This window comes from Camelina sativa, chromosome 10 (assembly GCF_030686135.1).
Source record: "Camelina sativa cultivar CO46 ecotype springtype chromosome 10, ASM3068613v1".
NCBI lineage: Eukaryota > Viridiplantae > Streptophyta > Magnoliopsida > Brassicales > Brassicaceae > Camelina > Camelina sativa.
Window position 1 is genome coordinate 4,459,350 of NC_141889.1, and position 14,175 is coordinate 4,473,524.

General features: G+C 34.9%; 1 protein-coding gene across 1 annotated transcript; it reads left to right on the plus strand.

Moving 5' to 3' along the window:
- Nucleotides 1–3,362: 3,362 nt before the first annotated feature.
- LOC104717150 (ankyrin repeat-containing protein BDA1-like) lies at nucleotides 3,363–5,041 on the plus strand. The gene is made up of 3 exons (XM_010434681.2): nucleotides 3,363–3,753; nucleotides 3,905–4,188; nucleotides 4,349–5,041. Exons 1-3 carry the CDS (start codon nucleotides 3,447–3,449, stop codon nucleotides 5,039–5,041), a joined length of 1,284 nt encoding a protein of 427 aa, XP_010432983.1. The 5' UTR covers nucleotides 3,363–3,446.
- Nucleotides 5,042–14,175: the final 9,134 nt, after the last annotated feature.

Genomic DNA, 14,175 nt, shown 5'->3' on the forward strand with positions numbered 1-14,175 from the left:
GAGTCTTCCGACAAGATGCACAACTTTGAGGAGTTTGCAAAGGGTGAAAGATCTTTTGAAGTCTTATAGGATTCAAGTTTGGAGGCAAACTTCAGGAAATCCCTGACCAACAGCTGGTCATACTTCGCTCTTGCGATAGACGCATAGGAGCTTTTAAAAGTGTGCTCCATGGAGGAGACTAAGCGGTGAGATGGTTGTCGAGTGATCATGGTGACTGAAGAAGATGAAACCGGGAATCGTAATTGAAGGGTGACAAGCCGTAACAAAGCAAGTGGGTCATCCCTCATATGGAAATGGAGATAAATGAAATCCACACAAAGCTTGTAAACAGTTTGGTCCTGGACTAGATCAACATACCCAAGGTTTCTATCCAAAGGCGGTAACAGAAAGAGGGGGTCAAATGGTTCAAGGGTAGGGTGCAGGCAAGTTGTCGGATCGGATTCATAAATATGTCTACATAAAGCAAGCATCCGGACAGGGTTAAAAGACTGACCTCGACAAAGTAGTCTAAGAAGCAGCTTTGGAGACACCGATGTTCTGCTACCGAGAGAAACTCGTCTTGACGAAGCAGAGGTAATTGATGCGACCATACAGATGCCAAATAGTTCTTGATTGGGTTCAGGGATCGGGTGAGGTGGATAAAGGGAGCTGGTGAAAGCAAGGTAACTCCAACATCTTAACGGTGGGATCATAATGCCAAGCTTCACCAAACAGTCTCCCTCAAAGATATAATCCCTGGGAGATCCAACTAAAGCGGTTTCCAAATAGCTCTCACACCATTCTACCAATGATGATGGCTTAAGGATCAGAAGTAGTCTTCGAACTAGTGATACCATTGGGCACATCAAGCCTTGAATAGGGAGGGAGAGAGTGGAGTTAATACCAAACCTGGATTCACACTGAACTCGACACAAAGGATTTTCAAGTAAATTATAAGAAGCCAATATTCTGCTATCGAGGGAGCCTCGTCTTGACCAAGCAGTTAACATCGGGACTAAACAATTTGAACTTGAAGTAATACGATTATAGGCGGATCGGGGAAGGTTACAGTGTAGGAATGAGTCATAGTCTAAAGCGAATAGACTGTCTACCAGGGTTCCAAAGTAAGATTGGGGAGCAAACCTGGGCCAAAGAGATAACGAGACTGGAACAGAGCAAGCCGGGGTTAAGGTGTTCTTTGTCAAGATCTTCAAAAGCTCCGGTGTCAACACAGAGCTCCCGTCCGGCTGCCGCCAAGTCGAACACTTGGAGGGAGGATATAAATCTGAGGATAGGTGAGATGTTAAAGTTGACTGTGGACAAAACCAGATCGAGAGACAAGCACCAATGGAACCAGGGCCTTCGGGGGGTTGAGGAGTGAAATCAGTTAGTTGGATATTCAGATGAGCAGTCTCACTGAGAGAGGAGGACGGAAGCGGTGGGACGATGGGAATTGATTGAGACTGACGCGAAATCGTTGTTGAGATCTGGACTCTCCGAAGACCTCCGGTGAAGAGAACCAAAAACACAGACGAGAAGAGTAGACAGAAGTAGTAAAGGAGCAGGGAGCTTGAGAGATCCCGACGCTGGAGAGCCGGAGCTCTATCGGCGTCGAAGAAAGGTGAGTAGAGCGGCGCCTCGATTATCGTGCCTGAGAGAGAATTAGGGCAAACGGTATGTTTAATTACAGTTACCTAAGTGATTAATTATATAAATAGCAGCATATTATAACATGAAAGTGAAAGTGATATTGTGACTTGTGATCAGTGCATTATTTACTTCAAGCATTAGCTCTTATAATGTTTCATATTCACCCCTTATACAAAATATTCAAGACTTTTAACCGATGAACTGATGAGAATAAAAACACACAAATATATTATATCTTGACTTCGGTGGATTTCATTGATTTTTGTTCTTAGTATTGCCAGAAAATTCATTCATGATATATCCAAAGAAAAAGAAAAAAATTGTCGTGTAATTGTGAAATGAGCTGTTACCATAATCAGGAGAATTAAGGGTTCCTAATGGTCATATCTGATGGGGACTACAGAGATGAGAAATGCGACATTTTCTGCTTATGTGTGAACTGGATTTCATAGTTTAGTGAACGCACTTACAGAACGAAACAGATAGTTTGTTGAGTTTACATAATATTTTAGATGGAGTTAGAGAGAGAAAGTCCTACAAGTCCTGAAAAGGGTGGAAGTTACGTTTAGACCAAGAGACGCCAATAAGGTAAAACTTGTTTAAGCAACAAATCCTTTGATCGAGTACATGCACTAGCAAATAGCAATAGATTCTTGGGTACCAAATTGGGTACGGCTTTGGTTAACAATAAACCAACTATGTCTATTGGTGGTAAACGAGAAAGCAGCTTTTTGTACCGGTAAATCGGTTTAATCATCAGTAACTGATAAGTATCACGGACCAACGATTTCATGGCCTCGTTTCAACATAATTCAGCCCAAATTTATTTGGGTCAAGTCCATGCACTCTCCTTTGTATATATTTTCGTCCACCGGGAGTTTGCGTGGTTCTACTTATTAAAACACAGGTATCTATTTAACAAAAATGATCCTAGTATATATATCTATATATAAAATAGTGTCAAGGATAAATTTTATAAAAGTCAGAAATAACGAGGCGTTAGGAAGAATTGCGCTTTCGTTTAATCTGATGTCAAAAGACTCAAAACTGAAAGTGATCGATATTCATTTTATATTTACTTAACTAGTTTGGTATTCGCCTAGCCACTATATATCCATCCATCTAATCATTTATTTACGTGACAACTGAAACTATACGACTAGTCTTAGACTAAAACTCTTTACTGTTCTATATATCCTTACAAATTTGAATCAAGTTATATGTATGCTTAATCTTTCATAGCAGAAATCAAATCGAGAGAGACTAAAATGGGCATGGCGCATGGGCATGGTGAAAGTCACGACTTTACCAACTTTTGGATCAAAGATCGTTGGATCACATTTAATCTGTTCATTAATGTAGGAAGTTGAGAAATGTACATAATGACTTTGTCGTTGGTAATTAACATCATGACTTTGTCTCACCACGTACGTACGTTCTTGCCATGCTCATTTTCGATTCTAGTACAGAAACAAATCACATGCGCACCACAATGGATACGGCCATACGGTAATCGATCAAGTACAGAAACAAGTCACATTCACACGAGAATTACATGCTTTCATAAATTTACTAAAATATTGAATATATATTTATTTGTCCCCATATCTTTAAATATTAAATGCAATTTTGTAATTTAAGATAAAACAATCATATTTGTTCCAAAAAAAAGAGAGATAAAAACAATCATATAAACCTCAGTCGTAACATTACCAAAAAAAAAAACCTCAGTCGTAATATTTTTTGGGTTTCTATAAATGTAAGCTTAGACAAAGCTTCCATTGAGTCATTTTAATTCATTATCTCTGAATCCATATATGGATAGAAGGTTAGCTTGGGTCACACAATCCATTGATGCCTTGTATTCTTTAATAGATAAAGATCCTTCTATACTACAAAAGATTGAAGCATCACCGTATGTGCATACGCCGCTTCATGAAGCATCAATGTTTGGGAAAATAGACATGGCCATGGACTTGATGGTGTTGATGCCATCGTTTACGTATAAACTAAATACACGGGGATATAGTCCATTGCACCTTGCCGTGGAGAACAATCAAGTCGAGATAGCACTAGAGCTAGTCAAGTTTGATCCCAATCTTGTTCGTCTTCGTGGCAGAGGAGGTATATTTCTTGAATAATAATAATTCTACTTTAGATCGCCCGCACTTCATAGTTTGACATATTCCCTTACATGAGTTCAGTTGAGGTCTATTTTCCTCTATAGATAGGCAACGTCTAACATTAATGATATATTATTCAATTTTCTAAACAGGTGTGACACCACTACATCTTGTAGTGGAGAAAGGTGGTGTCGATCTCCTCACGGAGTTTATCATGGCTTGTCCCAAGAGCATTTTGGATGTAAACGTAAGCGGTGAGACGGCTCTACACATGGCGGTCTTGAACGGCAGATATGAAGAGCTCAAAGTGCTTACGGGATGGATCGAAAGAATACGCCAAAGGGAAGCTGCGTCTATGGAGAAAGACATCCTAAACAGAAAAGATCGTGAGGGCAACACGGCGTTGCATGTCGCGGCATATCAGAATAAACATCAGGTAATGTATTCAAATATTCTTCTCTTATGTCGTACTTTTTAAAATTAAAGGAGTATTCTGTTATTAAACCAAAACAACACGATATGATTTGATATATATACATAATGTAAATGAAGGTTAATTTGTTACCTTTTGGTGCGTGTGGAAATGTTATGTACAGGCAGTAAAACCGTTGTTGAAATGCCTCTCGCTTGACCGGAACATCCAGAACAAAGATGGTTTAACATCCCTAGACATACTTCGGGCCAACGGTCGGTACATGGACAAAGATACTGAAAAACTGATAAGAAGTTGGGGTGGAAAGAGCAAAGCTGCTCTACCCAAAGTCAAGACATCGTCTGAATATTTGAGATCACGGGTTACGTTCAGGGAATTTTGCTCCATCCAAATGACACGTTACAAGAGCGGCATATCAGAAGGAACCAGAAACGCGCTTCAGGTGATAACCATACTCATCACCACGGCTACGTATACAACAGCACTACAGCCACCAAGATGCCTAAAAGACGACTATTCAAGTAATTACGGAGAATTAATATGTCTACTACTTTGGGGATTCATTACGATGTCTTTTTTTTTCTCTATGTTTTTGAACTTCATTCTCTTACCACCTGGTAGAGAGTACACTTGGTTCTATATCTTGATCGCAACTCCTCTCTGCTGCTCTTATGGGATTGCAATATTGTTGAACGGCCAGACAAGAATATTCTTTCCAATATTCCTTGTGATTGTGACTCTAATTGGCTTTCTTTGTTATCTGATTTTCTTATTCTTGAAGTGGAAATTAGCTCTCCAGCTGAGGACAGTAAAGCCCAAAAGTCAGATGGTTTTGGAAGGTTTATCGACAATATAATAGTTTAATTATAGTCCTTCGTATTTGATAGATAAGCAAAGAATCTCATATGAACTATGTTGAACTCCGTCTCTCTCTAATAGATGTTTTTGCCAATTTCACATATATTAAGAAAAAGTTAAAATTTTATTTATGAATTAATTTATAATTATTTTTAGGTAAAAAGATAAAATATAAACTTTAGATAGTATGCTACGTAGAAAAAAATTAAAATAAAAAAATCAATTAATTTTTTTTAATATACAAAATCAATTTTTTTAGAGACAAAAAAATAATAAAACATCAATAATTTTAATTTGTGAGACGGAGAGAATATATGGCATTTTGGCTAGCCATTTAATCTCACATTATGATCTATATGTCAAGTCCTAGTCCCAATTGCATGTTTAACTTGCCAACGATCTAGTTCATTAAAATTTTCACATTATTAAATCATATATTTTTTTGGAACATGTCTTAACATTTTCTTTTTTTTTTCAAAACACTTGTATTTCATTACTCAAATGAGGTAAGGTTCAAACAACCATTCCTTAAGTTACAAGATAAAAGGGCATTCCCCAATGCCAAAACAACAAAAGTACAAAGTAAAGATATGATTAATCGGCAATGGGTTATTGAGAGCTTTGAGCCAAATTCTTGAAGAGATTTGGTACATGTGAGGTCAAGACTGTCAAAGGACTCTTTCATGAACAAATCAATGGATGAGGAACTAGCCACTGTCATGAGACTCGTTGGCGTTAGAAAAGGGGTCATAGCTGCACTTCTCATCGGTTTGAGAAGGTCTACAAAGGGTAGTAGCTTGAAGATATTTCGAGCAAGGTTTAATGTGCTCTGAAGCTTGAAGAAATTTGCTAGAGTTGTTGCCGGGTGCAAACTGACCTTGGACAGACCAAAGCCGAAGCCAAAGAACGGACAGCTTGACATCGGGATCCATAAGCTATAATTCTTCCAGCAATAGGGTTCACAAAACAAGGCCAAACAAGATACTAATATCATAATTCTCAAGGAATTACCGCAAAGCCAAAGCAACAATGATGAATTACTTCTCAAATGGATTCCATAGAGTACGTAATCTTGATCACACCATTGGCTATAATATGACTTCAGCGAATGGAATAAAGGATCGTATCTGGGCTTACTTGGATTTAGATTTGAAGCACCAATTAATTGAAAGTTGTCCCCGCAGTGGGTTGAATCACCATGACGAAGCTCTGTGATCACGGGGCTTGAATGCAGGGTAATGAGGAAGTGTCGGTAACCGCCGTTCCGTGGATCCGGGGTCATAATGCCTTCCTTCCTCATTCCAATGGTGTGGCTATAAACTAGAAACATGAATCCCAAAGGCTGTGAGCTTTGATGTGAAGAGTTCATCGAGGGATTTCTTCTAGCCAGGGTTTGCAATTGATAATGGCTGAACCAATTCAGGGATGTCGATAGAGGTTGCAGAAGGTATCGTACGCTCTTACAAACACAATAACGAAGAGGTCTTGAGAATAGGTTTAGCAAAAGTTTTTGAATGTTGGACCTGGATTTAAAGGTAATGGACTTTGCTTTTGAAAAGCTTAACGGGCCGACAAATATTGCACGGCCCACCAGAAGAAACCCTAATTTCGTGAAGGTTGACCAATCTTGAGTGGTTGTGCGGCGGCAGCTATCCGGAGTGGTGAAGCTAGGTTCCGATAATCGTGCATCTCCGGAGGACAAGGCATCAGTAGGAGCCAGCCAGCCATAGAGGCGGTAATAAGCTAATACGGGAAACCACAGGGACATATCGTCTTTGGAGAGATGGACTGCTGATCTGAGAAAGGAGGCGCCGTGTGCCGTCGACGTCTCCACCATGAGAGTTGCGGCTGCTTGTCCAGATAGGAGCTCACCAACAAACCTCGGTCCCCAAACAAAAGCTTTCCTAGGTGTGAGCAGCCAGTTAGGTCGGAAAATATGAACCGCGTCTATATGTGGATCTGATAACCCGGCTGATACATGCAGAGAAAAAAAAAGACGGTTCACCGGAAAGCGCCATCGCTCTTTGTCTCTGTCGAAAATAAGTGTATCGGGATCTGAGGGGTTCATAACCAAATTGAAAAAGGGGAAAAAATAAAAACTGGGAAGCAAGAAAGAGAGCAAAAGAGAGTGGAGAGGGGACAATCCCGACGCCGGCGAGCTAAAGCTACGCTGGCGTCACAAGAAGTTAGCGCAGATGAGGCCTCGATGTTAGTACCCTAGAGAGAAAAGTCTTTTGTTTTTCCACTTTTCTTTGAACATGTCTTCACATCATTATATGATTTAGCTGTTAACAAAAAAAAAAAAAGGCTTTCTGCAATTTTGATTTTGCGGAATATGTGTTTACATCATTATAAAATTTCCACATTATTAAATCATTTTCTCATAGATTTCGTTGGATCATAATACCTAATACACACACTTGATAGTTTCAGCAAGTTTTCCACCTTTTTCCAAGACTTTGTACTTGTGAAGAATTTGTTTTTCTGTATTTCAGAACATTAATTAAATCCTCAAATTAAAAGAGGGGAATCCATGCAAATTGAAATTAACTACGTACAAGAAAGATTAAGATAAAAATTGAAGACTTTTTCTAATGAGAATACACACTTGATAGTTTTTGAAATAATAAGGTTTGTGGTATTGAGCTCTGTACAATAGAGGAGGGTTGTGAAAGTGATCTCTCCATAAAAGAGAATATTTTAAAAAATATTACTCGGTAAAGAAGAAACTGATATTGAGCCAAATATCCACAGGGATGATCGGCAATTGCTTAACACTACAATAAAAAGTGAATATTGTTACCAATTTAACTAGATTTTAACCCGCGGTATACCGCGGGCTTATGTTATTTTTTAAAACTATTTTATATAATTTACTAAAAAATATTATGTTGAATCAAATATTTATTTTTAAAAGTTGACAAAATATATCTATATAGATATATAGCAAATGTTTTATAATAATATTGAGATGTTTGTAATTTATTTGCTTTATCTATATACAAATTATTATTTTCGTTTGGAATTTAATTAATTTAATTTCCTTTATCTTGGAATTGAATCAATCAAGATTAGTTGTTGTGAAAATAAACATATGTTAATATGTATAATACACTTTGTAGTTCATATAATATTATTTAATTTTTATTCACAAATTCTCAATTTGAAATTAGTTAGTTTTGCCTAGAGCCTATTAGTTATTAAAAAAATAAAATTAATTAGTTTTGTATATGAGTGTGATGGAGCGGATTAGTGTTGGTTTATAACTCTTTTTATATAAGATTAAGTTTTAAGATATTTTGCTTGTATTTTTTAACCAACCCGCAAAAATATATAAGTGTACCCCATCACATACTTATGATTATTTTTAGTCTAGGTTTGGACCCGTGGATAAATAAAAATTTCCATAAAATATTGTTGCTTTTTTAGTATTGTGCATATGTTAAATAGCTAAACTCTGTATTTACACAAATTTAGTTTTATTATCATAAAGTTAGTAGCATTGTTGATATTACTCATATAGGACTAAATTTGATTTACTCAATATTTATATTGTGTAACAGGATATATTTGTATTTGATATCTCCTTTTTAGTAAAAAAAACATTTATAATTATGAGATTAACTCTATAAATGACACATCTATTTTTTTTAGGTACACCGCAGGATATGTAAGTTATATGATATATTTATAATTCATATAAAGTTTAAATATTTATAAATCTTATAAAGTTTAAAAATTTATAATCCGTAAACATTATTATTATATTTTAACCCGCAATGTAAACATTTATTTTTTGGAATTCACATTTTTTTGGAATTTACAGATTTTGTTGGAGTTTATTAATAATTATTAAGATTGCATAATACCAATTTTTATTAAATCATTTTAATTGTGCATGCCCTATATTGGTGTTGTTAAAAAAATAGTAATATGAAGATTTTATCCATGTTGAAATATGAGATTAATGATATTTTATTTTTTTAGTAATATTGTTTCAAACCCGTCTTGTATTACACCCTCGGGTTGTTGACTTTGTTTTCTCCAATAGATCTTATGATTTATAAGGTAACTGTTTCTTGTATGATCTAAGGTAAAATATGAAGAAAAAAAAGTTAAAGAGACTTGTTAAATCTGCTTGAGGAATTGTTTTCCAAATAGAATTGTGTAATTTGTAAGGAGTTGTTTTTACAAATTGCTTAAAGTGTTGGTCTTCTTTTTATATATTTCATCACCCTATATTCAAATCAAACACTAATCACGTTGATGATCTACACACAAGAATATGTATATATTACCAAAATTAATTAGTTACATAATCACAATCTACTGAAAAAAAGAGGATAATGACATTAAGAAGCGAAACATATATATTGCTCTAACTAAAAATATATACTTATAAGGAAAAAAAAGAGTGAAATATTTAGCAGTATGAATACTTTTGCATCATCACAAATTGACAATCAATCTTATCATATAAAATGGTTTGAATCTGTTCCACGACACTTTTCTGAGATCTCTTTTTCACAAAAAAGAAGAAGCTCTTATCGGAAAATGATGTAGCAGACTGAGGATCACCAGATTTGTTTCCTACTCCCGTCGGTATTGGAAGGAAGAGACTGATGATTGATGTTGTTGGTGGTGCTAACTTGTGATTAAGGACCAATTATTTATAGGCAATTGATTAGGTTTATTTTTTTCACCTCTTAACACACAACATCTTTAATTAGTTACCAGATAATTAGGGATTAAATATTGCATAAGATTTATTTTTAGAGAATATGCCAAGTTTATGTGATTTGATATTTTTATTAGCCATTAATTTGTTTCTGTATTTAAATTTGTTTCTATTTTAAAATTAAATGTGGTGAGTAATTAATGACATACAAAAGCGAATATAGCTGATTTATAGGTTTCCCATAACTTTATATCTTGAAATCGATTATTGCATATATATGGTAGAGATTCTTGGGATGATTGACTTGATTTTTTGAAGCTAAATGTGTGAAAACATAATAAATGTCAATGGCATAGGATTGTAAATATTTTAGAATTCTAACGTTTTTTTCAAAAATTTGCTGTGAAAATGTTAATATAGATGGTCATAATATATTAATTTTTGGTCACAAATACTTTATTGTGACGAAAATGAAATGGATTGAAGGTCACAATAAAATGGTCACAAATGGGTGTAAGTCACAAAAAAGTCATAAACAGTTGTGACGTTTTTGAAGTAACAATTTGTCACAAGTTGTGACGATAATTGAATAGTCACAAAAAGTTACAATTTATGACGGTTAATAGAGTCACAAATATGACACAACACATGACCCAAAAAATGTCATATATTTGTTACAAATTAGTACTATTTTAAGTCACTACGTTGTGACTTTTTGCCACCAAAATACAATCACAAACTAGACACAATTAGTGACTTGATTAGAGACACACAACCGTCACTATTTTTATTTTTACTTTTTTATTTTATTTTTTATTTTATTTTTATTTTTTAATTACCACAATGTGTACTTATTTGTGACATTTCACGTTCCTAGATTTTTTTTAAAATATTAAATCCTTTCACCATATTTCAAAAAATATATAATTATAGAATAAAACATGAAAACTAAATATAATATGCAAACGATAATATATAGATAACAAACTAACATCCAAATACAAAGTTGATACATAAACACAACTGAAAGGAAATATAAACCAAGCACAAAGTTAATCCATAAACATAACTGAAAAGAAATACAAACAAACCATAGTAGTTAGATAAAGGTGGATGGTCTTGGTAGTAGTGTTGGATTTAGACATTTTGACTTGCAAAATATTCAACAAGTTTCTCCATAGCTAAGTCTTTTCTGGATTTGCTGATTTTCTTCAAGGTTTTATTTCAGATCAGTTTCCATCTCCTGTATCCGATGTGTTATTGTCTCTACTTTTTCACCACATTGTGGTACACTTGATGAGGCACCAACAGATGGTAAAACCTCACTAAGTGCTCCAAGTCCAAAGTTATGACCATGTTTAGATGATCCAGCAGCCTAGAAATAAAAAATAAATGCATAAGCTATCATACACCAAACCAATACAACACACAACTCACGACCAAACAATAACATATATGGTGACTAACAAATTTGCTCACGACCAAACAACTCACGCCCAATACACCACCCGTACGTAACTCAAACCAAACAATAAAACACGACAGTTCCACGGTGACTAACAAATTTGTTCCACCCTAATAACATATATGGCTAAACCTCAAATTTGCTTCCATTAATGGCTTGAGCTAACCACTGAGTTTAATTAATTTCAGCCGATAAAGTTGAAAAGTTTGTGATTGAAGTGTATACCTCGGGCATGTGATTATTGGAAGCTACCTAGCTTGTATCATTTGATGATATTTTTCATTCAGCTTGCTTCAGTGTGATTTCTAATCATATGTATTTTTATTTTGCCATATTTGGACTACATGAAACTATGTGCTCTTCTTCTGTCAAACAATTATCACTATGCTTATATAAGCTGGTTGAATTCGGTGAAAAATGTAGTTGGTAGTTTTGCGAAACATATGTGTTTACAGAGAAACATGTGTATCAATATATGTGGATACAGAGAAACATATGTGTTTGGCGAAAAAGATTATAAATTAGGTAATTAATAAACCCTAGAAAAATATCATAAATATATTAATAAATCCCTAGAAAAACTTTGCCCAAAAACACAAAATCATTTACTTTTAAAAATAACAAATTTAGCCATGTGTTTCTCTCCTCCATCGCGTTGTGACTATTTTTAAGTATCGTTTTGCAACTAGATTCATCATTTTTTTTTAATGTTTTTTCTTTTTAAGGTTTGAAACGTGAAGATATCAATTTATGTCTACTTTCGCAATTTGAATTATATGAGAAGCAGATGATTTTTCATAAAATTCCTTCTATGGTTCTTCTTAATTAAGTAGTCACCTCGCAACTCTTGGATTGAATTGTAATAGTTTCTTTACTATAAATAGCAAACTACATACTATAAATAAGGGACAATATACGATTGCATTCTATAAATAAATTAAAAGATCAACTATATATTCACGTCTAATCAACTGCAATACAATCATATACTAAACCATAAACAAAATCATGGTTTTCTATAATCATATATTTTACATGATTTACATTTTTGCAACTCTTGTTCTTTCTGTATCGGTGTCATCACCATCACCCCTTTCAAATGATGCATCAGGAGAGCTAAACTCGAGACGCTTGCTTCCGTTTTAAAAAAAAACAGTTAGAATTATTAATTCATTGTCCAGCAAACATATTTTGAATGTAAACTGCGCATCTACCGAAGATAATTTGGGGTTACAACGTATCCCTTGGAGTCAAAGTTGGGAGTTTAAATTTAGAGTAAATTGGAAACAGACTACAAAGTTTAAATGCGATTTTACGTGGCATAAAGGTGGATCTCACAAGTTTACTATATATGGCAATTCTAGAGAAAATGATCCTATTAAGATGTTGTACTGTAGTGTATGTATTTGGGAGGTCGTAGCAAAAGAAAATGAAAAACCAATTTGTCGTAAAAGAAGAGATAACAGACCTGGTTGGTGTTTTGATTGGGAAACTTAAACTATAGTTATATATAAAGAGGCTTCGTATTGTATCTATATCTATTCTATGTGCATATTTTATGTAGATGTTGCCTTACAAATTTGTAAAAGATTTGATAAAAAAATGTAAATCAACCAAGATTATGTCAGTAATTTGTAAATATAATTTTGATATCTTGTATATTTGAAAAAGACCACACGAAAAGTGTTTGGATTTCTTCTTTTAAGTTCTGAAAGTTGATTTGCGTCTCATTTTCTGTTCACCAAACTTACAATTGACCCCTATACAAAAAATATTGTACATTTATAACTGATGAACCGATGAGAACACAAAAAAAAAGTTTATATTTTGATTTCGGTGGATTTCATTGATTTTAGTTCTTAGTATTGCCGAAACAATTCATTCATGATAAATCGAAAGAAATAAAGAAAATGTCATGAACGTTTGAATTGAAGGAGCTCTACCATAATCAGTAAACAAAGTTACATTTACCAAATTTCAAGAAACTGATGATGCATATATTGTATTTTATTTTTTTTTATTTTTTTGACAAACGAATGATTCTATTCATTCAAACAGAAACATTACAATGATAGGGATAAGAATCCCAAAGTTTAAAATTACAAGCAAAGGATTTCCCCAAAGCCATAAACAAGAACAAAGATAAATAAGACATCAAGCAAGAATCCATGAGAGCAATGCAACAAGTGCTAAAAGGCAGTTGGAGACAAGTGGGATCATGGTTGCAGGATTGAAAATCGTCGATGGACTCGATAGATGACAAATAGGCCACGGTCATAAGACACAGTGCCGTTGGTAGAGGAATCAGGGCCAAAGAACTCACCGGAGTGAAGAGCACTAGCAGAAGCAATACCATGGCAGGGATTCGGGGGGCAATAGCCCGGAGGGTGGTGGAGATGCTGGTGTTGGTGTGCTTAATAAGATGATGCCTGAAGTAATAAGCTAGAACTGTTGAGGAGTGGCTGTTGGTTGAGAAATCTCTAAAACCAAAACCACAACCTCGGAAATTTGCATTCATATCTAAACCGCCTTGAGACTTCAAGTACGAAGGAGTAATGAATGGCAACAATGAAGCTAACATCAGGATTCGCAAGAAACATGTGTAGAACCGTAACAAAACATGTGGATCTTCTTTGCCATGAAGATAGTGATAAAGAATTCCACACAAATTTTGAAGTCGGTAGGACATTGACTGAAGGTAAACAGACCTGAGCTTCGGAGAGGAGGATGGTTGCAAGGTAATGGGAGCAGTAATGTTCATCAATGAGGCTAATAAGCAGGTGCAAAGATAAGTGTAATGTCGAAACATACCAGGTGGATCCTCTCTGCCATGAAGATAGTGATCAAGAATTCCACACAAAGGTTGTAGACAACAAAACCCGAACAAGAGAACAACAGACCTGAGCTTCGTAAAGATGTATGGTTGCTGGAGTTCGAATAATCTCTGATAATTCCAGTTTTGGGATCCAAACGACAAAGTCACAAGTTG

Bases quoted from the DNA above. Each gene is read 5' to 3' on its own strand.
- LOC104717150 (XM_010434681.2), top strand. From the start codon at position 3,447: ATGGATAGAAGGTTAGCTTGGGTCACACAATCCATTGATGCCTTGTAT. The intron at 3,754-3,904 runs GTATATTTCTTG...TTTTCTAAACAG, and splicing joins TCGTCTTCGTGGCAGAGGAG to GTGTGACACCACTACATCTT. The intron at 4,189-4,348 runs GTAATGTATTCA...TGTTATGTACAG, and splicing joins CATATCAGAATAAACATCAG to GCAGTAAAACCGTTGTTGAA.